General features: G+C 39.8%; 1 protein-coding gene across 1 annotated transcript in view; it reads right to left on the bottom strand.

Moving 5' to 3' along the window:
• The window catches only part of LOC108704336 (protocadherin-23-like), a 175412-nt gene that overhangs the window by 14622 nt on the left and 144927 nt on the right, over positions 1-15863 (bottom strand). Inside the window, exons 13-16 of the mRNA XM_041577895.1 lie at positions 14207-15064; positions 13330-13443; positions 12414-12625; positions 11689-11840 (exon numbers count right to left, since the gene is read on the bottom strand). Of these exons, the coding sequence (XP_041433829.1) occupies positions 11689-11840; positions 12414-12625; positions 13330-13443; positions 14207-15064 (1336 nt within the window). The remainder of the gene's footprint in view (positions 1-11688; positions 11841-12413; positions 12626-13329; positions 13444-14206; positions 15065-15863) is intronic.

Below are 15863 nucleotides of genomic sequence, written 5' to 3'. Positions count from 1 at the left end.
TTTAGCAAAACCAGATATATTGCTTTCACTGCTTGCCTCGTTAAATTAACCCATGTAGGATTTATAATTAGTGATGGGCGAATTTGGGGCATTTCGCACCGCCGAAAAATTCACGAATTTCCTGCAGAATTTGCAAAATGGTGAAAAATTCACGAAACGGTGTTGGCATCTCATTTTTGAAGCCGGTGTCCATTTTTGATGCTGGCGTCCATTTTTTTTTTTTTTTTTTTTTTAACTCAATTATGCGATTTTATTAAAGGGAAAAAACATGATCTGACCACATACAGCATTGTTTTTTTTTTTTATATTTATGTATTTTTATTTTCAAATGAAAAGTTGACATCATACACGTGTGCAAACCGGGAACACCCCGGGACACAGTTATCATTGGCATAGATAGTACTGATGCATACATAAGGCAAACAAGAAAACATATCCAGCAAATTGTCAACCAAAAGGGGGAAGGGAATAAAAATAAAAGGAAAAAAAAAGGGGGAACATGAATGCAGGTTAGGCACATTATAGCAGAAGAGCTGTAGGTTAGGATTGTTTAGCGCTACCGCACTCCCAGCAACAATTTGACTAGGTTAACAACCCCTGAGAAATTTGTCGGTAGGAGAGCCAGAGGGACCAGGTTTTGTTGAAGGCCTTGGATTGGCCAGACTCGATGCTCGTAAGCCGTTCCATTATCAGCAAATTGTCGAGCCGCTTTTTGACCTCACGTATGTCCAAGGTGTTGGTTTTCCAGGCTTTCGCTATTGTCTGCTTAGCTGCAGAAAAGATATATGTGATCATGCGCCTGGAGTATTTATTGCCACCAGGGACATGTTTGTTTAGCAGGGCTTCAGCCGGGTTTTTAGGGAGAGTGAGTCCCGTGACACTAGTAATAAGAGTATAGACCCGAATCCAAAAGCGGACTGCCACAGGGCAGTTCCACCACGTGTGAAGGAAAGAGCCGGACTGGTTACAAGCTCTGAAGCAAAGAGTGGAGGAAGCAGGATACCATCTGGCAACCTTCTCTGGAACCAGGTACCATTGGTGCAGCACTTTCTGGGAGGTCTCCTGTATGAGAACGTTGACAGAGCACTTAATGGTATTTGTAAAAATGTCAGACCAAGTATCTTCATCAAGACATTGCCTGAGATCCCTCTCCCAATATTGGACGAACTTCAATGACTTGATAGGGGTGATATGGATCAGATGACCATATATATATGACAACGCTCCTTTAGTGGAGACAAGATGCAGGCAAAGACTTTCAAAAGCAGTCGGAGGGGGGAAAGTAGTACCCCCTTTGTGAGATTTTATAAAGTGCACGATCTGCTGGTATCTTAACCATTCCCCCTGGGGGGCCTTGTATTGTTCCTGGAGCTGGGAAAACGATAGTATCTTGTTAGAGCGTGTGAGGGAGTAGATAGTCGACAGGAGAGACTGTTCCCACCAGGCGAAAGCCTTAGATGACTTACCGGGGGGGAAGTCAACATTGTTGAGGAAAGAGGTAGCCGGTTTATGAGGAGAGAATAGGCCAAAGGTGTCTTTTGTACGGGCCCACACTGTCAGAGAATGTGCCACTATAGGGTTATTCGTGGCTTTAGTAGGAAAATTTGTAATCCACAGTATATTCCGAAGGGAAACGTCCTGGAGAGAATGTTGTTCAATGTGAACCCACAACGGGGCATCGCAAGGCTGATGCCAGGAGACTATTTGAGACAATTGAGCAGAAAAAAAGTAACATTTCAAGTTCGGGATACCAAGGCCCCTTTTGTAACGACTGCGGCAAGCTGTAGAGAAGTTCAATCTGGCCCTCCTACCGTTCCAAACAAACCTAGTAAAAGCCTTCTGTAGAGTGTCCAGCAAACCCCTTGGAGGGTAGGTAGGCAGAGTGCGGAAAGCATACAACAAAAGTGGGAGAGCAGACATTTTCAAGGCCGTAACCCTCCCCAACCAGGACAAGTTAAGTTTACCCCAGGATGTTATCATGGCTAAGACTTTATGACCAAGTTTAGTATAATTGTCGGAGGCCAGAGTAGAATAATGGGAAGATATCAGTGTCCCTAAATATTTAATGGTTTTCGGCCTCCAGTGGAATTCAAAGTTTATTTCCAGAAGCTTCCTGTGATGTTCTGGAAGGCAAATGTTCAGTGCCTCCGACTTAGAGGAGTTCACCACTAGGCCGGACAGTTTAGCATATGTGGAGAGCGTGTCATACAGAAAAGGTAGGGAAGTCATGGGCTTGGTCAGGGTCAAAATAATATCATCGGCATATAGGGCACATTTATATTCTGTCTCCCCCACTGACACCCCCGAAATTTTATTATTAGCTCTAATGGCTTGTGCCAGCGGCTCGATCGCTAAGGCGAACAGCAGGGGAGACAGGGGACATCCCTGTCTAGTACCTCTCAGTATAGGGAACTCCGTGGAGCTGAAACCCATGTAGTTGACTCTTGCTCTAGGACGGCAGTAAAGCGCCGAAATGACTTGTGAAAAGGACGGAGGGAAATTAAAAGTTTTGAGGACTGCAAAAAGGAAAGGCCACGATATAGTATCAAACAACTTCTCCAGATCTAGGGAGAGGAGCATAGATGGTATATTTTTCGATTTGGCAATATGAACTAAATTAAGGATCCTACGGATGTTATCCGTAACCTGTCTCCTAGGGATAAATCCGGATTGATCTTTATGAATGAGGCTCTCAATGACGGTGTTCAGTCTAGTGGACATAATTTTAGGCAGTAATTTAACGTCAACATTAAGGACAGAGATCGGGCGGAAATTTTTACAACAAGTGGTATCCCTATCTGGTTTGGGTATAACCGCTATCTGCGCTAGCAAATCCTCCTGGCAAAACCCACTCTTGCCTTGCATAATGTCGTTAAACATTATAGTGAGCCAAGGGATCAGTTTCAAGGCAAAGGTTTTGAAGTATTTTCCGGAGAACCCGTCGGGGCCAGGGGACTTCCTAGTCTTGATTTGCTTTATAGCTGTCTGCACTTCCTCCGATGTAATTGAGGCTGACATAACTTCAATCTGTTGTGGGGTAAGGGAAGGTAACTTCAAATTTTGGAGGAAATGTGTCAGAGTAGATGGGTCAGGATCAGGACGGTTGCTATATAGAGTCTGGTAAAAAGAAGCAAACTCTAAAGCAATACGTTCCGGGTTAGCCGTCAACGAGCCATCTTTCAATTTGAGTTGGGTAAAGGCGGATTTATAAGATTTATTAGCAAGCCTTCTAGCTAACATAGTGTCCGCTTTATTGGCCCTACGAAAGAACTTCTGCTTGGTCCATTGTAATTTAGCAATTTCTGACTCAGTCAGAAGTAAGTTAATTTCCGTCCTCAGCTTGTCTATGTCTTTCCTTAACCTGGAATTATGAGGGTCATGGATATATTGAGTTTCCAACTCTTGCAGTGACACCATAAGTTTTTGTAAGTTCGCATTTTTAGCTTTCCTGACCCGTGACCGGAGCTGTATCAGAATACCCCGCAAATAAGCCTTATGGGCCGTCCACAGTATCGGGCTGCTAACTTCAGGGGAGTTATTGATGGAAAAGTATGAGTCTATCTCCGACTCTATTTGGTCCCTATGTTGGGGAGAGGATAATAAGGTGTCATCCAAGCGCCATCTATTACTGGACGGTTTATCCGTAATACTGGCAAGTTCCAGGGTTACAATGGAGTGGTCCGACCAAGAGCAAGAGCGTATGGTAGAGCGAAGGATAGAAGGGGTCAGCTGCCTGCTTAGTAAAATCATATCAATCCTTGAGTGCGAATAGTGGGGGGGGGGAGAAAAATGAAAAATCCTTCTTAAAGGGGTAATGTTCCCTCCATGCATCCACGAAGCCATATTGGCCTAGCAGAGAAGCAAAATAGTGGGGGCCTCTCTTAGGGGAAGAGGAGGGAGCACTAGATTGTCTGTCAACATTAGGATTAACCACCTCATTGAAATCCCCCGCGAGAATAATGGGACCTCTACCCTCCTCCTCCAGGATCGAAAAAAAATCAGAATAGTAATTGCGCTGAGAGTCATTAGGGCCATACACCGTTGCCAGGGTAACCAGGTCATCTTGGATTTGGCCGACCAATATTAAGTATCTGCCTTCGGGGTCAGATTTGGAGTACGTAAGGTGAAAGTTCAGGTTTTTATGTAAGAAAATGGCAACGCCCCTGTGTTTCTTATCGGTGCTAGCCATGTAGGAACGACTATAGACATGGTGAAAATATTTGGGAGTAAATGTGATAGAGAAATGAGTCTCCTGGAGGAAGAGGATATCGGCTCCCATCTTACAATATTGCCTAAATGCCATTGATCTTTTCATGGGGGAATTAAGGCCCTTAACATTGTGAGTTATACAGTACAGCCCCATGGTGGGGTAAGGAGTGAGCTAAAGACATTGTGCCATTCACCTAACCTAAAAGCATTCAGTATACATGACCTGCATTCAAAATACAAAATATTACACATAACATAACTGGAAAAACAAAAAAAGCAACTCGAAAAAACTGACCCCTCCATAGGGGGAACGTTTGTAGAAAACACGTCGGGAGGTCTCAGGGTATGACCTCAGTAAGGGGGGAAAAAGCTCCCCAGGGGACTCATCTGTAACAACAAGGACAAAAAAAAAAAAAAAAAAAAGGAAAAAGGTGCCCAAACCCGTCACTTTGTTTTACCGTTCTGGTTCCGGTGCCACAGTGGGGAGAGAGCCCTCTCCTTTGGGCTGCCAGAAGGTGTTGGCGTAGGTGAAGCTGAGGCCGAAGGTGAGTGAAGCTTCAAGCGGGTTAGGAGTTCCATGCCGTCAGAAGGGGACACCGTAGAATATTGACGGTGCTGGTGGGTAAAAATCAGCTTAAACGGGTAGCCCCACTTGTAGCGGATCTGATGAGCCGTCAAGATGGATGTGATCGGTTTCATAAGCTTCCGTTTCAGAATCGTGGAGGTTGCGAGATCCGCATAAATGGAAAATTTGAAGGATTTGTATTCCAGCATGGCGGAGGCCCTGGAGGCGCTCATAATAGCCTCTTTGGAAGTGAAGTAATGAAGCCTCGCTATGACGTCCTTCGGTGGAGCTCCTTCCTTTCTCGGACCGAGGGCTCGGTGCACCCTGTCAAGCAGCAATTCAGAGGGCGGAACATCAGGCACAAGGGACTGGAGGAGAAGCGGGATCTCTTCCTGAAGGTTCGTGAGCGAATCTAGTAGGCCGCGGATTCTCACGTTGTTCCGCCGCGATCGATTTTCGCTATCCTCCAGGCGGTCTTGCAGTTCCGAGAGCTGTTGTTGTAAGCGAGTAATCAAGGAGTCATGCGACTGGGCTTTGCTCACCAGATCGTCGACTTTGTCCTCTACCGCGGCTGTGCGCTGGCCTAACTCACGGAGTTCCTGAGTCACGTGGTCCGTGATCTTTGTCGCCACCGCGTCCAGCTCAGAGTGTAATAGCTGCTTGAAACGGGCGATTAGCTGTTTATCCCCGGAGTATTGCGTCTGGGTCTCCGGATCGGAGTCCAGTTTATCCGAGTCCGGGTCTCGTTGCGGGGTTGAGGCTGGGGAGGAAGGCGCACTGTCCGCCATATTGGAACGACGACATAGCTCTGGTTTGCGGGCCGGTGTCGTCGTTTGCCGCAGCGGCGGCAGGTTTTTCTTGGGCTTGCTGCTTTTAGACATGGTCAGGGCTTCAGCCAGCCAAAGGGTGAGTAAAAAGTCCAATAATAATGCTCACTAATAGCTATGAGAGTCCCCCGGGTGCGGAGAGCCGATGGAACACGTCTGGTTAGGTCCGCTGCATGGCCACGCCCCCCGGCGTCCATTTTTTTGATGCCAAATTTTTGCGAATTTGCCAAAATTTTGCAGCGGTTTCGTGAATTTATTCGCTGGTGGGAATTCGCCGCGAATTCATGCCTGGCGAATAAATTCGCCCATCACTATTTATAATGAATAATGGGATCTCAAAAAAAGAGACACATTTGGGTTTAAAAATGTGTAGTAAATTGTACCGTTAATGAGACCTAATTGAATGTATGGATAAGCCAAGAGTTCATAATAGAATGTAGAGAGCACTGCGTCCTTTTAGCATTTAGGGCTTCCAAGATACAGTCCTGTATTAAAAGGGAGAAGAATGTAATTCTTCCCACTTATAAAGCCTAAATATACCAGCTCTACAATGTGCAGAGTATTCGTCTACAGTATGTAAAAATATATTATGGGATGCGTGACCAAGCTAATAAAATGAATGAAGTGATCTGAGTTACTAAATAGGTTGGGCAGGGTGAAGGAGTCACAATGGGGTGTGAATTTTTACTATTGAGTGTTATTCCTATATCTACCAGGGAGCTGTTATTTGTTTACCTTCCCACTGTTCTGCTGATGGGGAAGGGCGGAGGTGATATCACTTCAACTTGCAGCACAGCAGTAAAGAGTGACTGAAGTTTATCAGAGCACAAGTCACATGACTGGGGGCACCTGGGAAACTGATAATATGTCCAGCCCCATATCAGATTTCAAAATTAAATATAAAAAATCTTTTAATATAAAATGTGTTTTCCCATGGCAGTATCCCTTTAAAAATTTTGTGAAACTGAAATTTTTACCCTGACTTGAAGTTTTCCCTTATTTTACACCGGTCATCCTAAATTGTGTCAAAAGGTTCATTATTTTTACATTGAGAACTGAAGTAGATTTCTTTACCAAAAGAGATTGTGCTAAAAATGTATTAGACATACTTCGAGTATAACTTTTAAGATGTGCTATTACTACTACTAAACAGAAACTAATATATAGCAGCTCCATACATAATGAGAGAGAAGAAAGAACTCTTCCGATGAAGGGCCCAATGGTGCAATCTCATAGAGCCTCACTCCTCAATGGGTTATTGGGGCACTGAGATTGCACCCCTGCTGTTTGGTATGACATGATGTTTTTTATATTACAGGTATAGGAAAATCCGGAAATCCGATATCCAGAAAGCTCCGAATTATGGAATGGCTCCCATAGACTCCATTTTATCCAAATAATCAAATTTTTTTTAAATAATTTCCTTTTTCTCTGTAATAATAAAACAGTAGCTTGTACTTGATCCCAACTAAGATATAATTAATCCTTATTGGAAGCAAAACCAGCCTATTGGGTTTATTTAATGTTTACATGAATTTCTAGTAGACTTAAGGCATGAAGACCCAAATTACGGAAAGATCCGTTATCCAGAAAACCCCAGGGCCCGAGCATTCTGGATAACAGGTTCCATACCTGTATAACGAATAATATGCACCCTATATCTATTTTATGTGAGGAGCTTCTGCTTTTCTGTTGACTGGATTGATAGGACCTATAGCAATATGAACCCTTAAAGAGGTTATTTATTCCAAATTTTCGGTGGAAAAAATTAACTAAAATTTTTTTGTGATGTTATACCCCGAGGCTGCTAAAAGTCCAAATCCGAAAATACTCCATTTCAAGTGGGTTTTGGGCGTTAATCCATATAATTTGTGGTTTTCCAAAAAATTTCGAAATCTGTACTTTTCGGATATTTTCACGATTGTATGTAGTCTTTTCCTGCAGCAAATTTTATCCAGTCATTTTATTTCTAAATAAGGTAAAATTGTGGATGGGAGTTTTTGAGTTTTAGTAATTAACCCCCTAAAAGATAGCTAAATTCTCTAATAATTACTTTTTTGTTAATACTAAAAGTACATTGCTCATCCACGGACTAGTCCATATGCTGTTTTGGAATTAGGAATGATGTTTTTCCCTTTTGAGACGCTATGCAGTTTAATGATTTTTTACCTTTGTGAGAATAAAGTATAAATGCATGTGTCTGATTTGCACGTGTTGTATTGCACGTTTTTTCCATTACTTTGGCATGATAAAGTAGGTGAGTGAAGAGGATAATATATAATGTAAATATGTATATTACATAGCATTTAATTCAGTGCTGCTTAATTAATAGCAAAAGGTATGTTTCATACATAATTTACTGCTCACACAACTTAAAAAAACAATGTCTGAAACCTAATGTGTGTGTATATATATATATATATATATATATATATATATATATATATATATATATATATATATATATATATATATTAATTTTGTTTGGAGAATATAGCGTGTATGTAATGTACATGACTTTCTGCAAATAAAATATGCGTAAATCACCAAATACCCGACGATATCCCAAGGCAAGGAGTCAGCAGTTGGCTTCATTCTAACATTACACTTCACTGGATGGCACGATTTTGTATATTCTTGTCTGACACACTTTTCTTATCCTGTCATAGACTTTAAAATATGCATACAGCTTCACACAGAGAGAGTAAAAAAATCTGCATTCAGAAAAACATAGGAACATTTCTGTATTCTTCTTCCAAAAACAGATCATTCTTATGACGGATGGACTGTTGACACTAATGGTGCAAAATGCTGGTACTTAAACCTCAGCAGGGAATAACAGATCATTCATGGATCCCAATAAACAAAAACTTGGAACACCAAGGTTAGTCATATTAGCTCATTCTTTAAGTCTACAACATCATGTGTTCAACAATTTTAGTTGGGATTTATTGGTTTAATGCTGTATGAACATGGATAGAAGGCAGAAGGAAAAATCAAAACCTCCTCCTGTCCATGAGCACCATAATTAATGACTTGTTATTTCTAAGATAGCACTTCAGGATTTTAAACTGAGTTCAAAAAATAACAAATGTTGGAGAAATGCCTATAAAATGCTACGAATGGACTGCTGAAAGTGTTTTGTTTCCTCGCAATGAAAGCCTGCATTTTTATTGCAGATATTATTGCATCATTTTTAAGCTTTCCTGTTGATTTTGCATAATTACCAAGGAATCCAGTTTGGTAATATTAGTCTGAATTCATTTTAAATATATATGGAAAATGCTTTCTTGCAATTGTCAGCTGTATAATGGTGTGGGCTGCAAACAGCATTCATTCATTGTGGAATTCAGTGACCTGGGCAATTACTTCTCCATTCTTCCCTTTCACATCCAACAGCTGGATGACGGCAACAAATCTCTTTGGTGATCTCTATGAGATCCCAGAAATGAGAAACTATTAAACCTAAAAGAACATCATTTAGGATAGGATTCAAAGTCCATACAAAGCAGAGGTCAATCCAAACATGGAAGTAATGTGTGCAAATGCATGTATCCATCAAAAATGACAGTTAACAAAATATCCAAGCCTAAAAAGTGACATATTAGAGAGAATTAATGTGCCCAGAGAATGAAAGAAATGATACAGATGAGAAAGAGAGGTCCAGGGAGTGAGGAAAGCAAAGCTTTACAGCATTTGCAGCAGAGTAACACACTCTGAAACATCCATGTCTGATCAGGAAACCAAAGATACTTTTGGAAGTACATCTATAATGAACTTCCAGTGAGGGGAAGAAGGGGAGTAAAACCATGTGAGGCTTTGCCAATACCACTCACTGCTGCCTTGCTTTGTATTTTGGTTGGTTGTGCCCCGTAGCTTTAACAAAATCATTCATATAAAAATGAACTCCTTAGATTCTCTATGCACCACTGGATATCTCTCCATAGCTGGAAGCTGAATTATTTCTCTAGTTTAAGAAATGCTTGGCAATGGACATTGGGACTAGTGAGGGGCCAATTTGCACCATTTCGAATTTTCACGGGCGTTTCGCTAATTTACGAATCGCGCAAATTCGCCGCACCTGGCGAATAAATTCGCCCATTACTAATTGGGACTTATGGGGTAGTAGATACTGGAACATTAAAATATTTTGAAGAACTCGACTGCTAACTTTGTCACTGGACATTTTGCAAGAGATGACATTTAAACTCTCACATAAGGCATTGTGGGTGGACTCTGGAGGGCTTTTTGGCTCATTGATCCCATCTCACCCTAACCAGATCAGTTTCTCTGATACACATGATGTAACAGTGTGCAGTTTTTAGAAGGAGAGCTTAGTGATCTGTTCTTAGGAACATTGTGGGGCTGCTGATGAATTAGCATGAAGGGCAATGCCATACTTGCTTGAAGAATCTAGTTAAGTTAGTCATCAACAGCAATAAAAATAAAGAGGCAAGGAAAATAGTAGATGTGCCCAGGGGTGATCCTGGCCCTCCGCCGCCTGAGGCAGCAGCAGTTGCTCCTGCCCCCCCCAGAAATTTGCTCTTAAAGTACAAGGAGTAGCATTTTTGCTGCCCCTGGTACCCCGTGGGGCGGTGCCGCCAGAGGCGACAGCCTCAACTCGCCTCATTGGCGAAGCACCCCTGGATCTGCCCAGAGAATACAGCAAAGCCATTTATCCAGTGCAGAGGACAAATAAAGAGCTTCAGGTTAAGGCATCTGACTTTACAAAGGATTGCATGAATATTTGTGTTCTTGATAATCACATTATTGACAGGAATCAATGATTACTAAAATGACAAGTAATCCTGTGGCAAGACTGATCCCAAACTAAAAAAAGCTAATTAAAAAATAAATCCATAACAATAGCTGTAGACAAAGCCTGAGAGGTCCATCACACCCCAGCACAATAAATGGGTAGCAATGATGAGCAATTTTTTTCATAGGCCATGGATTTGCGGCAAATTTCTGCATTTCACCACCTACACATTTTTTTGTAAAACTGTGGCAAAAATCTGCGGCAAAAAATTCGCCAAGACAAAATTATCACCATAAGAAAAAACGCTCATCACTAGTAGCACTACACCACGGGGTTTATAAATGCACTTTCTTTTAGAGAGTTTTTTTTAGAGAGTATCTTAGAGTTCTTAGAACTTTAAGGTTCCATTTTAGAATTTTTGCTCCATATTTTATATTTGGAAGTAGAGAATATTATGTATCTGTGCTCTTTTTTAAAAAAAAATTCAGCACATGGAAATCACAGTGTAAAGAGTTTCTATATTTCATATATGCAGGCCTACAGGTCAAAAGAGTGAAATATTGGAACATCTATACATGACTTTTTAACCATATTTAAGTGAGCAACGTTATTTTTTTGTTTGTTTGTTTGCTTATTAATGTGTTTGCTTATGAATGACTGACCATGGAATGCACAGCAATATCTAATATATATGCCTGTACATATATTTATAATGTGTATCATGTATGTGCATTAACTTAACTACACTTGCTACACTATTTTGTTATTTAAGAATTTTACTTTCTTTTTTCTGTTTTAAAGGAGAAGGAAAGCTACGGAGGCATTTTATTGCCAATAGATTAGCTGCAATAGTGCAAGCTAGAATGCTATATTTATTCTGTAGAATGTTTTACCATACCTGAGTAAAAAGCTCTAGAAACTCTCTGTTTGTTTAGAATAGGAGCTGCAGTATTAATGTGGTGTGACATCACTTCCTGCCTGAGTCTCTCCCTGCTCTGGGCTCAGATTACAGTAGAGAAGGGAGGGGTGGGGTAAGAGGAGCAAACTGAGCATGCTCTTACCCAGGGCAATGAGGTTTCAGCTGAAGGCAGGAAGTCTGATACAGAAGCCCATGTGTACACAATAGAAGGAAAGAAATGCAGTGTTTCTTTTGACAGGGGACTCAGAGCAACATTACTTTGGGGGTTTACTGGTGTATTTAGATGGACCTTTCTGATAAGGTTTACTTAGTTCTAACCTTTCCTTCTCCTTTAAGTAAGTTCTGTGCAAACTGATCATTTAAACATTCAGCACAATGTACTGTACAAAATATCAATTTTATCACAAACCTGTAGGAGGATTTTATTTCCCGATCAAGAATTACGTTGGTTGAAAGGATGCCATGCCTTGAATCAAGAACAAACACATTGTTTTCATTACCACTAATTATTGAATAATCAATCTGCCCATTTATTCCACTGTCTGCATCTGCAGCAAAAACCTAGGAAGAAAATACAGAGTACTGTTATTGAGAGTCATTACTATCAAATTATGTTTCAGGGTTTTTAAAAGCAACATTCTGGACTTAAAATAAACAGGAATATGTCAACTGCCATTAGAGAACTATTAAAATGGCAAGTTGCAGAGTAGTAGGGTTTTATTTAATTCCCTATCATTACTGAGATTCAATGAATGTTGTGCTGCAATTTCAGAAGAATTCTGCACACTAACTCCACAATTTACCATAAATGAGTTACCAAGAATGGATACCATACTTTAAACGTAAATGACCACCCACAGAATAAAATATATACAGTATACTGTACAACAATAAAAAAAGTAAAGCAATAAATAAAATTATACAGAAAGCAAGCTGAGGCTTTCCCTTTAATATTATGCACAGTTTTTATTTCTTTATGTTATGTTGCTTTTGAGTCACATTTAAATAACCACAATTTATTTACATTTTTTAAAAAAAATAATATAAATAATATGTAATATGGACACTAAAGGCTGATACAATATGCAATAATGTTTCAAAATAATCATGAAAATAAAACCGAACCATAATTACCTGTATTACAAACGTATTGTACGGTTGGCCTTCCAATACAAATGATATATAATTCAGTTGGTCAAAAACAGGTGCATTGTCATTGTCATCTTGGACGAAGACAGTTACTCTGCAGTATGTGACAAACTGACTGATATCAGCTGAGACGATTAAATTGAACTTATTGACAGCTTCAAAATCAAGGAGCCTGGGTTCTTCTACCATAAGGTCTCCTAGTAAACATTAATTGAAAATATACTATTAAATAATTGGCCAAAAAGTTGGTTGCATGCTAATAAAATCTGTGTAAAGAATATGTCTTTCTGCACTACACAATCACAAGTATAATTTGGATATAATGTTATTATTTCCGAAAGACAAGGTAGCATGAAGACAGCCCCCAATGCTTATTAGCTGTGCCTTTGCTTCTTGAGTGTGAAGAGGATAGAGTTTGCACAAAATAAGTTTCTCAAAAACATCTTTAAACCATATGAATATTAACTGCTAAACCCTAACTATAAACACCGCCAAAATTCATTTGGCTAGAAATGCCAAATTTTATATGCTGAACTGCACCAGCCTAAAGGTTAAGCATCTCTTGTCGCCCAGCGACAAATCTCCTCTTCTTCGGGGGGCGACTAATCTCCCCCCGAACTGCCTCCTGCCAGCTAGAATGTAAATCACAGGTGGGATGGCAATCAGTGCACTTCTTTTTTCGAAGTCGCCTGAAGTTGCCTCACAACAAAACTATGGGCGACTTTGGAAAATGAAGCGATCCGAGTGTCATCCCGCCGGTTATTTAGATTCTAGCCGGCGGGGGGCAGTTTGGCGAGATTAGTCGCCCTGAAGAAGAGGCGATTTATCGGTCTCTGCCCTTATAGGAGTACTACATAACATAGTTAATATAAGAATATTAGCCAATTTATGTTTATCTTGCCTGTTATAGGGTTTAATTTAAAAGCCCCTTCTTTATCTCCAGTGAAAACTTTGTAGTGTATTATTTCACCATTTGGATTATGATGGAGGGCTTTTACAGTGACAATTGAAGTTCCTGTTGGAGAAGAAAAAAAAAAGTTGTTTAAAGCAACGCAGATTTATTTTTTCTGTTTTTGGAACACAAATCCTGCTCTCATTTCCCTTCCACCTCAATATTTTATTCATCTAAAATTGTTTAAAAGGAATAAGGAAAATTGCCTCCCACTATTGGCTACACTCACAATGACAAATTAGTCCATAATATATACATTCAAACATCATATTATGTATGTTTGTTTAATAAACACAGCAAAATAGCAGCTTCAAAAACAATAGGAAGACTTTTCATAGAACATGGTTTACTGGATAAGGAGTCTTTCCATAATGCTACAAATACATTAAACAAACCTAGTAAGATGGTTTTGCCTCCAATAACATTAATTATATCTTTGATGAGATCAAGTACAAGGTTCTGTTTTATTAGAAAAAGGAAATAATTTTAAAAAATATGTCATTATTTGATTAAAATGGAGTCTATGGGAGATGGCCTTCCCATAATTCAAAGCTTTCTGGATAACAGGTTTCTGAAACAGAAAATAATGGTGGCATAAGGTAAAGCAAGAGCGACACAAGATATCATAGAGAAACTATAAGAGAGTATGAAGTAGAAGATAAGAACAAGGCTAAAAACAACTACTTTCAGTCTAGTAACTAGAAACATCAAAAACATTTAGGAATGGTTTAATCTTGTCTGGAAAGTAAAGCAAAATAAAATATCTGAACTGTGAATTAAGAGTTACTTATCGAAAATTGCTAGCAAAGGAACGCTTGGAACAAACCTGTCTCGCTGTTTTCCAATATAATGGCTTCATAGAAGTTGTGCACAAAGGCAATTTCCTTATCCAGGCCTTGTATATCAATGACCACTAAACCTGTGACCGTGTTTGACGGGATGCCCAGATCTGAAGCTTCCACTTGGAGAATTGTACTACTGAATTCCATTGGGAGGGGCATTTGTAGTTTCACTTCACCCTTATCTTGGGTAATGTGAAAGAATGGATTAGGTTTTACCAAAGTATAAATCACTGTGCCATTGAGACCCAAGTCCATGTCGCTGGCATGTACATTAACTAAAGTCTTGTTTACTGGTATTTTAGGAGAGATAAGAACATGAACAGGATTTTCCGTAAAAACGGGACTATTGTCATTTACATCTTCTATGTACACTAGAACTTTTACAGTGGCACTTTTCGGGTTATGTAAACTGCAGTCACTTGCCATAACCGTAAATACATACTGGTGTTTGACTTCTCTATCCACAGTTCTTAAAGTCACAATATTTCCAGTTGTCCTATTTACAGTAAAAGCCCCCTGAGTGTCATCGATTAAAGAGTACATCATTTCCTTGTTTAAACCTTCATCTGCATCGAAAGCCTGAAGTTTAAGAACAGCAGATCCAATCTTTAAATCCTCCCTGACTGATGTGCGGTACTGGCTCTTAGGGAACGTAGGCGGATTATCATTTTCATCCAAGACTGTAATGTGAAGCTTGGCAATGGCGCTTCTATGAGGACTGCCCAGGTCATGGCATTCCACAGTAATGGTAAAACTGCTGACATCCTCTCTATCTAAGGTGCGGGTGGCCCATAGCTGTCCCGACGTGTTATTAATGGCAAAGTATCCGCCCATGTTTCCATCTGAGAAAAAAAAAAACAAAAGAACATAAAAATGGTCACCAAAAAAAGAAAAAAGTAGCAAGTGGAAATATATATGACGGTAGCACCATACAAATGTGTTAAATGTAATAACATTTCAGTTTGTCCAACTGGAGCATTTAATGCGTTTGGCAAATGACAACCGGAATTAAAAACTGTATTTTATTCGAAGCAGTGGGTGGCATGGACAGTCAGCAACTACAGAATGTATTTAGATTGAAATGACTTTGGCAGATGTCTATCCTCCTTTGCAACACACCTTATAAAATGCTTGTCTTAATGTGCTGCTCTATCAAAACAATGGCTTTGCTTCAACCACTAAAATGTACATCAGGTTTTAAAGTATGGATTACTGGTTCAAGCTTTACTTTATATTTTAATAAAAACATACACACACAAATGTTGATGGTGGCTCCTTATTCTGAACTAAATATGTTTCTAATAAATCTATAAACTGTGGTTTCTTTCAATGTGTTTGGTTGATGATATTCTGGCCCATCATTGTTATAAACCAGTCAACTACATTCTGGCTCATCTTTCTCATTGTAAGAATAGCACATTTCTCATGCTACAGTTAATGCTGAGCAGGTTTTCCAAGGGATTTTTTATTGGCATATAGGGATTTGGAAATTAAATGTTTATGACTTTTCTTGAGTAAAAACGAGAAAGTACATTTAGCTTTCTACTGTTAATGAAATAATATGGCCACTAGGCACACAGTTTCATGAAAGTGGAAAGATTTTCTTGCATGCATATATTTAAGTGAAGAAATGGGAGAATA

Source organism: Xenopus laevis, chromosome 1S (genome assembly GCF_017654675.1).
Source record: "Xenopus laevis strain J_2021 chromosome 1S, Xenopus_laevis_v10.1, whole genome shotgun sequence".
In the NCBI taxonomy this organism is placed as follows: domain Eukaryota; kingdom Metazoa; phylum Chordata; class Amphibia; order Anura; family Pipidae; genus Xenopus; species Xenopus laevis.
This window is presented reverse-complemented; position numbering and strand designations above follow the sequence as displayed.